General features: G+C 32.0%; 1 protein-coding gene across 1 annotated transcript; it reads left to right on the forward strand.

Annotated features, from left to right (window-relative positions):
• The first annotated feature begins 784 nt into the window (after window positions 1–784).
• LOC132727403 (actin-related protein 2) lies at window positions 785–15,221 on the forward strand. Its single transcript, XM_060712872.1, has 8 exons — window positions 785–943; window positions 6,991–7,101; window positions 7,928–8,143; window positions 8,738–8,810; window positions 9,554–9,690; window positions 10,507–10,656; window positions 12,844–13,122; window positions 13,402–15,221. The coding sequence occupies exons 1-8, from the start codon at window positions 896–898 to the stop codon at window positions 13,570–13,572; spliced, it is 1,185 nt and encodes a 394-aa protein (XP_060568855.1). The 5' UTR covers window positions 785–895; the 3' UTR covers window positions 13,573–15,221.
• The last annotated feature ends 980 nt before the right edge of the window (window positions 15,222–16,201 follow it).

Genomic DNA, 16,201 nt, shown 5'->3' on the forward strand with positions numbered 1-16,201 from the left:
TATAAATAACTAACATAAAGTGTGTCTTTAAAGTTTAATAGACTAATTCCCAATGCCTGGAGCTGCATACATTTAGGCGGGAATACATGTTATAGAGAATCATGGGAAGTATAGAGTTGCTACAGTGATAACATAAATGAATTATAAGTGCATAATTCCACAATTAGGTCAATCGAAAATATCCAAACATTTTAAACGAAAGTTAAACTTTTCTTAAATAATGAAAAATACAAACAATTAACTGTGTTTATTTATTACTAAATAAATACGTGTGATTAAGTTTTGTAACATGTTTATGTTTCTATATTTGATAATGTATTAGTTTATACGGAATTGATTTCAGTTTGTTTGTGTACATTGCATTTGTCTCATTATATCGAAAACTGTTTCTTGATTGTTGTACAATGTTTGCAAGATTTTTCATTTATTTTAACTTCTTAAAAATTCATTTATTATAATATAAGTTAGTGTGATAATTATACAGTAAATAAACCCCATTGGAAGCTTTTAGTTTATTGGACAATCCTAGGGTAACATAAAACATACTAATTAATTTAATAATTATTGTCGGTAAATAGCTTATTAGCTAATGTTTATTGTAATATGTAAACCGACTTAAAATAAAGTTTCTTGTATCTTGTATCTTGTATAATTATTTTGTTGAATTTTTCTGTGTGTTTTATATATGCATGTTTATATATATATGAAAATATTGTAAGTGTTTGGAATAAATCGAAACGATGACTAAATTGAAGAAAATTGCTTAGTGGTGTTCAACCTGGGAACGAAATGAATAAATATTTGGTGGTATGTAGCCTATTGGGAGTTGTTTCCGGGAGGAAATTAAGCAGAAAACCGAAACAATTAAAATTGTTGTAAATCCATCGCCATCGCAATGGATAGCAATGGCAATCGCGTCATTGTTTGTGACAATGGAACAGGGGTATGCATTTTAATTTCCCAGCGTATTTATTACCCAGATTCACCAGAAATATAAAAATTGTTGTCAAATTGAATGAAACCCGGAAGTGAAGTTTTGAGCTGTCAATTTTGTTTATTTCAATAAGTTTGCAATTGATAGACTGTGATCGAGAATATTATATTGTAAAAATGAATGAAAGTAACATATTCTTTGCATCAATAATTTCAACTATTGTGTCCTGACCATAACTGAGATGTTTTCCCCAGTTTTCCTCCAATAGCTCAACTGTCCAACTCCACCTTTATCATTTGTGACTATTTAAAAAGTTAATATACGTAATAATAAAGTGAATTGCAAACTCTTGCTATGCAGGAGTGATACATTTCTTGTCACTCTTGCTATGCAGCCTTCATTTTATTAATTCAAGCAATTAAATGAACCAAAATGAAAAACTAGAGTGGGTGGACCAACGCTCGGCGTAAAAATACTATATTTGATATGGCAAATTCAAATCAACGTCAACAAACCTCCATGTTATATGTACATTTTCAATAGTCCTAATTATAAGACCTATACGTAACCTATTTCATATTTATCATTCATTAATCTGATATTTTACATTTTTCATTTTCCATGTTACGTTAGGTCTTAACAGATCTTTGCAAAATCGTGTAGCAAAAAAATTGACATTAGACATCGATTTAGATCTAATGAATTTAAACAATTAAAACAGCGTGTATTTACATTAATTTTGACCTATTTATGAACAAAACTAAAAAATGAATACCTTTTAATAAATTATTGAACTGTCACATCTGAAAAGTCATGATTAAATCCTCTCATTTAATTAAATTCCTTGTACAGCCGATATACAAATGGCTGCCATACAGTGCGCGAAATCTGATTGGCTAATTCAAATGCAAGCGTTTAAATGAGTCCAGAAGTTTCTAACGGAATATTTTTTCAACGAAATAATTTCCCATGCACCGCCAGTGTGTTCGAATATATTTTTCCGTTCAAAAAATTGGAATCAATCTGTAAAACGCCTTACTTAACCAGTATGGCCGATGAGCAAAATAGACTGATATTTATATTTTATTTTTAATTAATAAGTACATTGTTTGAAAGTTTTTGTTAATGATAGACCATGCAATTGAAAGAACAGAATATAAGCTTTTGAATAAAGCTTGAAAGGCAAGTCAACAGACATTTTTTTAATTTTTCAAAATGCTACGCGTTTATGAGCAATAACTATTAGACGTCAGGCTTGACCAACATAAAACTATAACAAGCCTGTAACGTCTAATCTATTGGACTACATTTTCAAGACCGATGATGTTGTTTTAAATAGCCATTGTGTAAAATTCGCTAATTACATAATAATGTGCATGGCTGGAGCTATAGATAGTCCGGATAAACAAGAGTGGTTTGCGTGAAATTGTACCATAGGCTTAGCTCGGCATACAATACTACATGATGCAGGATTGTTTTTCGAATAAAATCTCTTTTTTATCTTGTGAAGAAAACATGTTGAATAAATTGTAACAACCAAATTAGGTTCATACATTTACAAGTATCCAACTTTTAGTTTAAATTTTGCAGCCCCAGAACTCTAGTGTTAAAAGATTTTAATAATTTATATGTTGGGGATTACATACGGTTGTTTGTCTGCTATTAGCATTGTCACGTGACTTTACCAGCAGTGAACCACACCAGGATTAAATGGTGAAAGATGTAAATGAAGGAACCAGTGACCTAAATTGGAGATAACTCGAGACATTTTCAGATATTCTAAAAAAAAAAATTTTTTATGCCAAGCATTGGTACATGTATACATGTATGCGCCGAGCATTGGTCCAACCACTCTCAGTGATTTTTCTAATTATATAACAGACTCCGAAAAAAGGCCTCTTCCCAATTGAAATTTTCTTTAAAATCATGCAGTTTTCCCAAAAATCTGAACTTAAACCAGCTTTTTTACTTCCCAAATCAGCAATTTTAGCAATAATTTTTCCCAAAATCAAGAGGCTCAGGCCTCTTCCCAATTAAGTGAGAAAAATCACTGACTCTAATATGAAATTAGGCAAAGGGAATTTGGTTTAAAAAATCGTTTATTTTTCCATTTTAAACAGCATTCAGTGTTTCCTGTTTTCACTCAGAACACTCGATGATTATTATTAATCTGAAAAGTAGCGATTGTTCCGTTATCGGAATACCCGATATTTATTATCATTGAGTTACATTGAAAATGGCGGCGCCCAACTACTAACTAGAACTGACACTGAAAATCTCATTTCATACAAATAGTCTAAAGCCAGGCAAGCCAAAATACGGGCCAGCTTTGAGTTCCCAGCCTTTGACTTCCCTGTATAACTTAAGTAGGCACTAATGGACATTTTACCCAAACCATTGATGGGCAAATCTTTTGAATGAAATTTTTTTTAAAAAGAATTCTGAAATTGATGTATGCTGATAGTGTCCACTATGTGATGGTTTGCAGACAGAGCTTGCATTGTATGTAAACCACAAAATAGACTTATTCAGACATTTGACAGAAGTTTTGCATTTGTAAGAGCTGGGACATACATGTATAGGGAAAAGTGACTACAACCTAGATATATGCTTTTATGACTTTTATCATGTTGTCAAGTGGACTGCCAATTGAACAATAAGCAACATGAAAACTAGAATGTTACAGTTTTAAACATAATTTTTAAATACACTATTTGGCCTTTAATCACACCCGTAAATTCATGTAAGTTCATTACTGAATTTATTGAACTCGTTGAATACAATAATATGCTTCAACGCAGGTTTTTTTTTTACTAACAAAATTGACACGATAGTCGGCGTCTTCCCCTCGGTACAAAGCCAAGTTTCTTCCCCCCAAAAAAATCTATTTTCCTTTTGAACTGGATCAGATGAAATATTTATATGGTTTAAAATATTAATTTTCTACATTTTATTAAGGATAACCCACCAATTGTAGTAAAAAAATAACCATAAACATTGCAGGAAACTGCAAGTACTGTCTCAGCATGGAGGCTGCCATTTTTCCTTAGCTATATCCCGTACTGAACGGTACTATAGCTATCAAAATATTATCATTTTCTTGGTTATTTTTAGTAAAGTAATATATTTTGTTTTTCTTATTATGGGAATGACTTTTATGGGGCTAAAGTGTGTCACAGATACACTATTATACCTATACTGTGTTAAATTTCATACTAAAATGGAAGTGTAAAAGCCATTCACTACCATACATATTAAGAAGTTATACTGCAAAGAATATTTTGCATAATGATAAAGTTTTTAAGGGGGGAAAAGATTAGTTATGACTCTCTACTATGTAGTTTAGTATATAGTGTAAATAACATCATAATTTCCCCTAATTAACTTTTAAGCTCACCTGAGCTTGCTCAGGGTGAGCTATTAGGATCGGTGAATGTCCGCCGTCCGTCGTACGTCCATAATTGCTTGTGAACACTCTAGTGGTCACATTTTTGACCCAATCATCATCAACCTTTGTCAGAATGCTTATTTAGATTATTGCTTGGATGAGTTCGAACATGGGTCATCTCCGATGAAAATCTAGGTCACAGGAGCTATAAATAGAAAAACCTTGTGAACACTCTAGTGGTCACATTTTTGAACCAATCATCATCAAACTTGGTCAGAATGCTTGTATAGTCAATTGCGCAGATGAGGGCGAATATGGGTCATCTCTGATGAAAAACTAGGTCACAGGAGCTATAAATAGAAAAACCTTGTGAACACTCTAGTGGTCACATTTTTTACCCAATCATCATCAAACTTAGTGTGGATGCTTGTCTAGTCAATTGCTTAGATGAGTTTGAATATGGGTCATCTCTGATGAAAAACTAGGTCACAGGAGCTAAAAATAGAAAAACCTTTTGAACACTCTAGTGGTCACATTTTTTACCTAATCATGATCAAACTTTGTCAGGATGCTTGTTTAGATAAATGCTTTGATGAGTTTGCACGTATGGTTTATCTCCGATGAAAAACTAGGTCACAGGAGCTATAAATAGAAAAACCTTGTGAACACTCTAGAGGGTCTCATTTTTGACCCAGTTATTAAGAAACCTTGTCAGGATGCTTCTTTAGTCAATTGTTTGGATGAGTTCGAACATGGGTCATCTCGGGTGGAAAACTAGGTCACAGGAGCTAAAAATAGAAAAACCTTGCGAACAGTCTAGTGGTCACATTTTTGACCCAATCATCATCAAACTTTGTCAGAATGCTTTTCTAGTCGATGCTTGGATAAGTTTGAACATGATTTATCTCGGATGGAAAACTAGGTCACAGGAGCTAAAAATAGAAAAACCTTGTGAACACTCTTGTGTCACATTTTTGACTCGATTATCATCAAACTTGGTCAGGATGCTTGTCTAGGTAATTGCTCGAATGTCAAGCTCGAATATGGGTCACCTGGGGTCAAAAACTAGGTCACACTGCTCAAATATGGATAATCCTTGTTAACACTAGTGGTCACATTTTTGACACACCTGTCATGAAACTTGGTCAGAACGCTTGTCTAGGTAATTGTTCGGATGAGTTTGACGGGTCAGGTGAGCGATCTAGGGCCATCTTGGCCCTCTTGTTTCATATATTTTTTCCCCTCCCTGCCAGCGTCCAGCGTCTTTCCCTTTTCCTAAAAAAAACCCCTGGCTCGCCAGAGGCTTGCATAATATAATTTTATTCAACTCGTGCAATAAATTCAGTATTTAACTTACACTCGTTCAATATCCTCTGTATATTTCTTTATTAACTTAAATAAGTTTAATTTAAACTATTTTCTACAATTAAAATGAATCTCTTTCATGATAATTAATTGATTAGCGTGACAAAATGGCTGCATGTCCCACTGATTGGATTAAGATATTGTAGCACTAATATACAGTTACTTGCCATGTTTTCAGAATTAAAGATAGCATGCATATTAGCCAAAAAATCCAAAATATGTATCAGTTTCAGAATATATACATGACACAATAATATAGAATTATGCTTCCTATATAAAAAGTCATGCATGAAGAATAGTGGTGCAAATACTTGATATTTTTAAAATGTATGTTTTGATTTCACCAAAATGAAATATATTTCTGATTTATTGGATGGATAAACTAAAACTACTGTTGTCAACAACCTAGTCTAAAACTGTAAGGATACATGTAGAGAGCAAGTCATCGCTTCACTCTGAATCAATATTTTGAAATATTTTTAACAGTTTCATATGGAAAAAAAACCCCAGTCAGTCTGATTTATTATTAAAAAGACAATGTTTGACATATATATTTTCTCTTTCAATTTTGATTGTCTTAGCTGAGACTTTTATCTTTACATTTTCTTTTTCTTGCACTAATACACATAATCCAGGTTTTTTTTCCAGGATTTTGTAAATTTGACCCATACCCATGGAACTGGGAATTTCAGCGATATTTTGTTAAAAATTGGGGAAAAAAATGCATGACTGAAAATTTGTAGTGATTTAATGAATGCAAACAACACTGTCTAGGATGGCATCTTCAAACATTTTAGCATTATAACAGTGATGAAGTCGTAATTTTCAAAGATTTTAGAGTTTACTCAAAATTTTTATTTTGTAACTTTCAATTGGGAATTTTTTCCTGTGGATTGGGAAAATAATATACTATTTCAATTGGGAATATGACTGATTATCGGCTATAAAACAAGCCAAAAAAAATCCCTGTAATCATATACATTATCAAAGGATATTAAGAAATGACCAGTATGACATAAAACTGTCATACTGTATAATCAACATTAGTTGTGTGTATTACTTGCATTAATCATGAATAATGTTTAACAAAGGACTTAAACTTCCTTCTACATAAGATAAAGGTTTAAACACCTATTGAGGAAGGTAAATAAATTCTTTCCTGTGAGGAAGCTCAATTGCTAGTAGTCAAGTAATGCATTTACATAGATAGGAGTTAGCCTGTTACTGCACAAATGTGACAATATGTCTGTTATTATGCAGTTGATTGAATTTAGAATGTATTTTATTTGTATATTTATTTCAGTTTGTAAAAGTTGGAAATGCTGGCTCAAACTTCCCTTCATTTATATTCCCATCACTTGTTGGCCGTCCAATCATCAGATCAGCTGTCAAAGTGAACAATGTGGAAATTAAGGTATAATGTTATTATGTTTGTGCATTATTCATCAAAAAAGTGAGAAGTGTTGTGGTGAATATAAACAATTTTGATCTAATCATTTAGACATTAGTCATGCTGAGTTTATTGCATGTTTTCATCAAGGAAGTTACTTCTGCGTAACAAATGTTATGTCTTTTTAACAAACAAATTAATACTATTTGCTTATTTATAAATAACATAGTCATTAGTTTAATAGCAGGACAAGTCTGTGAAGCGAATATATGATCATTAAAATTAACCATGTTTCATATGATAATTCATACATTAAAATTTTGCAACCAGGTATACATTAACAGAGAAGCAAACATGCGGTAATGAATAAAATAGGGTGAGAACACAGGATTGTTCAACGTCAAAAATTTTATACACATGACTAAGGACACAATGAAAAAGGAGCTTACTGCAATGACAGCCAGTTTAATTGTATTATCGAAACATAAAACCCTTATTAACCGTTGCAGTTTCTGGTTTTAAATGAGTCCTTATGCTTATACAGTATCTAAATGAATTTTTCTGTTATCATCTAAGGGTTAGTTTAAATAGATTTGAGCCGTGTCACGACAAAACCAACATAGTGGTTTTGCAACCAGCATGGATCCAGACCAGCCTGCACCTGCGCGCAGTCTGATCAGGATCCATGCTGTTCGCTATCAGTTTCTCTACTTGCTATAGGGTTTGTTAGCGAACAGCATGGATCCTAATCAGACTATGCGGATGCGCAGGCTGGTCTGGATCCATGCTGGTCGCAAACCCATTATGTTGGTTTTGTCATGACATGGCTCATTTATATGTTTACTATCAGGATATCATGATTGGAGATGAGGCGAGTCAACTGAGATCCATGTTAGACGTGAAATACCCAATGGAGAATGGTATAGTCAGAGACTGGGAAGACATGGAGCTGTTATATGATTATACATTCGGACCAGAGAAACTTAACATCAATACAAGGGGTACAAAAGTGTTACTTACAGAACCTCCCATGAATCCAATGAAAAACAGAGAAAAGATGATAGAAGTAAGTTATAAAACATTTTTGTTTTTAAAGCTGCAAATTACAGTGTTAACAATATAGTTATTGAATTCAAAACATATTGTCCCTCATGTCTGGTGGTTTTTACATGGTTTAAGTCAGATTAAGTGAAGAAATTATTCCAAAGTTATAAGGCACATGAAGTCTTCTCCCACTTTTAAAGCTGGAATATTGCTATATGAAGTTAGCAATGTTGATATGACATACAGTACTTATTTATCATATACACGTTTTTGAATTTCCGTATTTTAATTGTTATGTTAATATGTACCAGATATGTAGCAAAAATTTGTATAGAATTTAGTAGCTCTGTTATTCAGAAACATGATTTTGATGGAAAATAGTAGGAGAAATTTTAGGAACTGTAAAATAAGTCGCATTTCAGATATTTCTGGATTTCAGAACTCAAAAAGTTCAGAAGTTATATTTACATTTATAACATGTCAGTAAATTTGCATGTTTTTCATTAGTATATAAAAAATTCACTGTTCAGATATCTAAATTTTTGCATTTAAGTTTTCCTTGATAAATATAGTCAAAGTGCCTGTTATTTTAATCTCTTTATAAATCTTTTTTCAGGTTATGTTTGAAAAATACCAGTTTGAAGGAGTCTACATTGCTATTCAAGCTGTGTTAACATTATATGCTCAAGGTATATGCTTTTGTTTTCTCTAGAATTAAAATCATAAATTTTGTTTCAGCAAATTAATGATTCTTTGAATGAAGGGAATGTGTTAAATTGTCTTACACTTGTTCTCTGTGATTAATTAACTCAGGTATATGAACTGTGATAGGCACAGGTCCCATAACACTGAGTTACCTTTTGAAAGAGGTTTGCGCCTTGCCTCATTATCAATAAGGCCATCCTTAAAAAAATGTTTGTTTGCAGTAACGCGACCGACTCACAAAATTTGCCCCTACTCAAATTTTTTTTTCATGGTCTGAATAATTTTTTTTTTTTTAGTCAGAAAATTTTGCCTTGTGCTTTGTTTTCGTTCTTTTAAAGGTAAATAGAAGAAATAAAAGGAAGTTCTTATTAAATTAGAATTCAGTAATCAATTTATTAATTGTTACCAGATTATCAAAGCATATATTGTCCAGCATTTTGAAATTCCATGTTTATTTGGGAGTACAGTTCAAAAAAAAAAAAAAAAAAAAAAAAAAAAAAAAAAAAATCGACCTACCTACCCACCTTGAAAATTCTGGGTCGGGTTACTGCAAACAAACATTTTTTTAAGGATGGCCTAAATGAGAATAGTTAAATGAGCTGTCATTATAATCTATGGAAGTCCATAATGGGATTCTTATTTATGTAAATTTTCACTAAATCATAGAAGAATGTGTTTGCTCTGATGAATTAGATATCTTTTGTATTGTTACTTTTGATGTTTTTAGGTCTGATCACTGGAGTTGTAGTAGATTCCGGGGACGGTGTAACACATATTTGTCCTGTATATGAGGGCTTTGCTTTGCCTCATCTTACACGACGTCTAGATATTGCTGGCAGGGATATTACAAAATACCTTATCAAAGTATGATACATTGATGTTTTTAGCTTTGACAATTTTAAGCATCCATAATAATCAAGCAGTGATTTACTCTATAAAATATCCTATAAAACATCTTAATAATAAGCCTTTGTACCTTTTTGGGACAATTTCATGTATTCATATAGGTAAGCAATGTTAAACTCAATGAAACACCCTTGTGAACTCTTTCGAATTGCCAAGCTTTGCTGTCGTTTAGCATTTATTCAAGTCTGATAGCCAATAGGGTAACATTATATCAGTGCTTTTCTAAAATTTATTCTCTTTAAATATCATTGAACCATTTGTTTTATGTTAAAAAATGCTTCATGTCTATTTTTTTTGGAGCACCATCACTATCATACTGAATTACATTTATAGTTCAAGTAAGAAAGGGCTGAAATATTTTTATGTGCTTTATGACATACTAGTATTTTAACACGCTAAATGTGAACCAGATTGACAAGTTATGAAATTTCCCTTAAAGCATCATGCCTCCAGATTTGTTCTCATTTTCAAGTGAAATATTTCGAAGTGAACAAATACAGTAATTTACAAATTGCAAATGGCACTTACAATACATGTGTATCATATTAACCAAAAAGAGGCCAAAATATGCAAAAATAGCCCTAAATACGTTAGTCATGCAGTTAGTGCAGATTACTTATACAAAATTAGTCATGCAGTTAGTGCAGATTACTTATACAAAATAGATTTTAGCAAGGAATAGTTATTTGTACTTGTGTTAAAAAAGGTATCTTTTATGCACATATATTCTATTATGGTATATGCAATACACTATAAATTGTTTTGTACTTTCAGTTACTATTGTTGAGAGGCTATGCATTTAATCATTCAGCAGACTTTGAGACTGTACGAATGATGAAGGAAAAGCTATGCTATGTAGGTTATAATATTGAACAGGAACAAAAACTTGCCTTAGAAACAACAGTGCTAGTAGAATCATATACAGTAAGTATATCAGAGTGTTTGAAGATGATAAAAATTGAGGCCATGATAATTAATTGATGATAGTGTATGTTGGGCTGTCATTGATCGAAAATTTTGTATTGATATATCGAGAGAGAAAAATATAGACAACAGTGATTAATCTAGAAATTCTTTACAATGCGTCGGATGAGTCCTTTAGCAAAATCAATGAGTCATGTAGCAAAATAAATGCGTCTTAGCAGAAATTTGTTTTTAATAGCAGATCCTTGACATGATTTGCATGTTTTTATAACAAGCGATTAAATAATTAAAGCGTATAAAAAAGTTGTTTTTTTTTGGTACTAATCTTAATTGCAGGCAAAACAATTTTTATTGGCTGCTCAAAAATCTAATTTGCATAATTTATTTTCTTACTACTTATGTCTAATACTGTGCATTATCCATTTTAATTGTTCGTAATTTGCACAAAATGTCCCCATCACACTGTATACATACTGACGACTTTTATTTCTCCTTGTATGCCTCTGTGTAGAAAGCATACACAGACGGACCTTTTGATCATGAAAAAAAGTCATGCACAAAGTTTCCCTGATTGGTTAATCACCCTGTCAAATATTCTGATGACGTAATAGACATCTTTTTTTTACACTCCGCGTGAACTTGAGTGAACTTAGGGGAATTCAATTTACACAGATCTGTCATATTATAGAATCTACTGTAACTTACAGCATTTCTTAAAATAGCAACACTTTTTTTTCAGTTACCGATATTTATTTAAAATATTAAGTAGATTAATGATTTTTTGTTTGCTTTATTGGATTAAATTTACGGTAGAAGAAATGCTTATCTGTGTGGGAAAGGGATAAGGTAAGTAGATAACTTGGAAAAACGCTATAGGGAAATGGATAAACTCAAGAATATGCGTTATTACAGGGGAATGGGTAACCTGTTGCTGTTGGTACCAGTTTTGTCTGGATGACTTATTAACATACAATATAAGTTTGGTACAGATTTTAGATGCACCCTTGGCCCTTTGCTGACGATTTTCCTGTGCCATTCTAATTTTTAGCGCCAATGGCGCAGGCAGATCTCTGCACATTTCACCATTGTAGGCGATTCGCTCTCATGCAAAATGGACGCTCTGATTGGCTAATGCCGATAATGGGCGGTTACTGATCACAGGGATTTAACGTTTCAAGCAAATGGGGGATCAATCGTAACAACTCGGCAATCTCCGTCAAGTGAAGTCGCCCGAGGTGTTCCGATTGATGGGGGATAAGTCTTGCACAAGTAATCATCGGAAATTAAATTATTCAACTGAAGAAATTGAAAAATTATTCAACTGATGAAATTAAAGTAATCAAACAGTACATAGAAATCACTAATCGTGATATTTTGGATTATAAACCACCTGATTTGCATGCGTCAAATTGAACGCACATATTTTGAAACTGTGCGTCTTTTTCGACTTTAATGTGTATTTTACGCAAGACGCACATCTAGATTAATCACTGAGACAATATATCAACTTTGACAGCAGATACAATGAAAACCATTTAAATATGTGTTATAAGTTTGGGTCATGGTGTTGTGCATGCTTGTATTAGACATTACAAATAGTACAAACTGACAGAAAGATTTTTTAACAGAAAGTTTGTTTTTCACTGACATAAAATTTTAAAAACGGAGTTTAAAGTTTAAGTTAGCCAAGAAAACTTGAAAAAAGTGACTTCTCATAATAGGCAAAATAGAGAGGTATATTCACTAACAGAAGTAAAAAAATTTAGCTTGTATTGATATTTTATGGATATCGATGATATATAGATATTTCGATATTCAATGACAGTCATAAGTGTATGTGATAATAAGATTCATGATCCTCTTGTTGTTTTTGTCTGTTGCTAGATTTTAAATTGGCCTTGAATTATTTTGATTCTTTTGTAAACAAGATGATTATGGTTATTTTTGAAAATTTTATAAAAATTTCGTCATCCTAAGCTTTATGCGAGTTTAATACAATATCAAAAAATGTAGATGTATTTTCCTTTTGTAGAAAAAGTTTTTAAAAAAAGTCCTTTTACAATGTGCTTCGGATTGATACAGAGTCATCATGATTGCTTTTTTGTGCAAATTAAAAAAATATGTATTCCCAATTTTACTGCTGTATGAAAATAATAAATGATAATTGTTTTGTTTAATCACTTCTAGTTACCAGATGGTAGAGTGATAAAGGTGGGTGGGGAGCGCTTCGAAGCTCCTGAGGCCTTATTTCAACCCCATCTCATAAACGTAGAAGGTGACGGAGTAGCGGAAATGTTATTCAAAGCCATCCAAGCTGCAGATATTGACACGAGACCAGAATTTTATAAGCATATAGTGTTGTCAGGTGGTTCGACAATGTACCCAGGATTGCCAAGTCGCCTGGAGAGAGAGTTGAAACAATTATATCTAGAGAGAGTTCTCAAAGGAAATACAGAAGCATTGAGTGTAAGTTGCTTTTATCTTTAGATGTCCTACAAAGTTTTTCAACTTCTCACAAGCAATAGGGCTAGTGAACATTCATAAATATGTCTTATATTTTCTTTAGTCCAGAAAATGACCATTTTCATCAGCATGTATTCAGGCCTCGATTCATGAACTGGTAGAGCTTAAATGGTCACAGTTTGGCCTTAATTGCATTGATGTGGCTTGAGATGAAGAGTTGACTAAACAATTTCCAGAAATTAACTTACTATTCATCTTACAAGCTGTCTCTCTTTCTTACAGAAATTTAAAATTCGTATTGAAGATCCACCTAGGAGAAAGCATATGGTGTTCCTTGGAGGTGCTGTGTTGGCTGATATTATGAAAGACAAAGCAGATTTCTGGATGTCGCGGGCCGAGTACCAAGAAAAAGGCAAAAACGTTCTTGAAAAATTGTTGGGACCACTTAAATAAGAAGTTTTACAATATATTATCTGTTATTTCTTTTTAAAGATATTGAACAATTTAATATTGAAATGACGCCTATGATGAACAAAGACTTATTTTAAGTGCAAGAATCAATACAGTTTGTATATTAATTAGCGATTGTTCATTGTAATAACAGTATTTTTAGTGGTCTGCAACCATCACTGTTTTAGTGTTGGGCAACCAGCTTAATTGGGGCAACCAGCTTACTTGTATATCAATTTAAACAAGAAAGTCAGTTTTTTTAGCATATCTTTATCATGTACAAAATTTAGTTTTTGTGTTCGGAAATATGAGAATTAGATGAAACATGATAAAACTCGTACCATTCCATACACATCAATAAGTGTTATATATATTGAAAGTTAATATAGGCAAAATACAACAAAAAGTCTCATTAAAGGCTTTTGTATGTTTCTAGGGTCTTATAACTGAATAGGATATTATTCTTTTCAAGGGTTCAACTTGGAATTATTGTTAGTTATCTTTCTTTATTCCTATGAACTTTTTACTTTAGCCAGAATAGTAATTTTGAAATTGAAATCATGTACTATAGTACCACCTTATTGTTGCATGACTTATATTCTATCTCTTATCAATGTTACCTTGTTTATTGAATTAAAATCTTATTTTTTCATATTGAGGGTTTAATAAACCCAGCACAATATAAGCTTTGAACGCTCTTGTTATGGTCTGTAACATTTATTTAAAGTTGATCTGGGATGGATTTTCTTATGGAACATGATGTAGATGCATTAATTTGGGCCAAAAAGTTGGTCAATAGGTCACAAAGTATCTGTGATTTTATATTTAGAATATATGACCATGTTTCATTTAAATTTAGAGAACTCTGAATGTTTTTCTAAAATGAAGTTTTGTTTTTTGATCACACGCACATGTGATTCATTATGTTACAATGATTGAATTATGTTATGTATTTATAAATTTTTATGACAATGAATATTCGCTATTAGAAAGAATAATAAACTGTTGTACTGTCTTATTAGGGCTCTATGTAAAGCCACATGACTTTCAGGGTACGATTGACATAACCCTTGTTGGACTTTGGAAATATTATCTCATTTCTGTACAGGTGCCACAATTTAGTGCCATCATGATAGCAGTCAAACTATGTATTCATGTTGATCATTTTACAAAAAAAAAAGTGTTAAAGAGGGGATTAACTGTTACTGAAAAGTATTATTCATTTTTCAATACTGCAAAAAGAGAAAAAAAGCCCGAAGGCATCTCTTCATGGAGATTCGCACCTGCAGTGCCCTATATTCTGCTTAAAATATTTGATCAATAGAGCCCATTCTTATTACCTTAAGTAATTGAAATGGTTTTTAACTGTTATGGAAGGAAATATTTATCAAAATTTCATATTTGTAATTTCTTTGTCTATTTATTACGAACCCCTTTTTTTCTTAATATGTTAATGTTATGTCCATACCCCTTACATGTCTTATGCACAATGACCATAATGATATTGTTGAGCGAAACTTTTAACATGCAATATGTATGTTTATTTATCTCTTCTTATCTCTTAAATCAACATTATTTGTGCTTCATTTCAAGAAATAATATGCATGTATATAAAATTGTTTGTATCAATGAATTATATGCTAACATTGTTATTTATTTGTTGTTGTGGTTTCTTTTTGTCTTCACCACCATCTAACACTCAAGTTGATTTAAAGGGACTCCACTGAAGTTTTTTTCCACATGATTGGACTTGAAATAGTTGCTATGTTAATGTTCCATTTGGTTTATACAAATTTATTTTAGTTTGATTGTGTTGGAAGCTATAAGCTTATTGACTCTCGAATCCGTTCCGGGAAACCCAACCTATGTAGCAATGAAGTTAAATTTCTTGCTAAAGGGGAAACAACGCTTCCCCGACGGTCTGAACCCCCTGTCAGCAATCCCTTGGATTACTATTCCCCACTGTTAACCACCCACCACGCCCCCACTTTCCATTTTAAGGTCTAGCAAAAACTTGTTTCAAAATTTTTAACATTTACTCACTTTTTTCCCGAATGATATTAAAAAATAAAATTTTCAAAATTTTTAAAAGGTTTCAACACTTTTCACTCAAATCGGGCAAAAATAGCACAAATTTACAATTTTCAATTCATTTCGCCCCAGCTGATCTATGTAAGAAATTCTAATTTCATATTTTTAGGCTTTTGGACCTCAGTGGAGTTCCTTTAACATTTTAAATGGTAGAACTTGAATTTGGAATATTGACAAAACAAAGTAGTTACAGTAAATTAAACCAATATGACTATGTTGCTACATTTCGAAAGCAAAAGAAACAATGATTTAAACAGTATTTAGATTTATTGGAACAATACAAAGTGACAACAATATTTAAATACTCAATAAATTGTTCCATATAGAAAAGATATGTTCATATACCTCTAGTTGATATCAAATTGTGAATGTTTACAAACAGAACACTTGATACATATCGAGATTTAATAATATATACTTTAACATAGTAAAAGATTTACATAAAGGACCAGAATTTGGGGACTTTATAATGAATCCAGAGGAAACTATACCCCCTAATAAATATATCAATGTTTTGTATAAAGATATCACAGTTTGTAAA

Source organism: Ruditapes philippinarum, unplaced genomic scaffold (genome assembly GCF_026571515.1).
Source record: "Ruditapes philippinarum isolate M1 unplaced genomic scaffold, ASM2657151v2 ctg86_1_1_1_1, whole genome shotgun sequence".
Lineage (NCBI taxonomy): Eukaryota > Metazoa > Mollusca > Bivalvia > Venerida > Veneridae > Ruditapes > Ruditapes philippinarum.

Bases quoted from the DNA above. Each gene is read 5' to 3' on its own strand.
- LOC132727403 (XM_060712872.1), top strand. From the start codon at position 896: ATGGATAGCAATGGCAATCGCGTCATTGTTTGTGACAATGGAACAGGG. The intron at 7,102-7,927 runs GTATAATGTTAT...GTTTACTATCAG, and splicing joins TGAACAATGTGGAAATTAAG to GATATCATGATTGGAGATGA. The intron at 9,691-10,506 runs GTATGATACATT...TTGTACTTTCAG, and splicing joins TTACAAAATACCTTATCAAA to TTACTATTGTTGAGAGGCTA.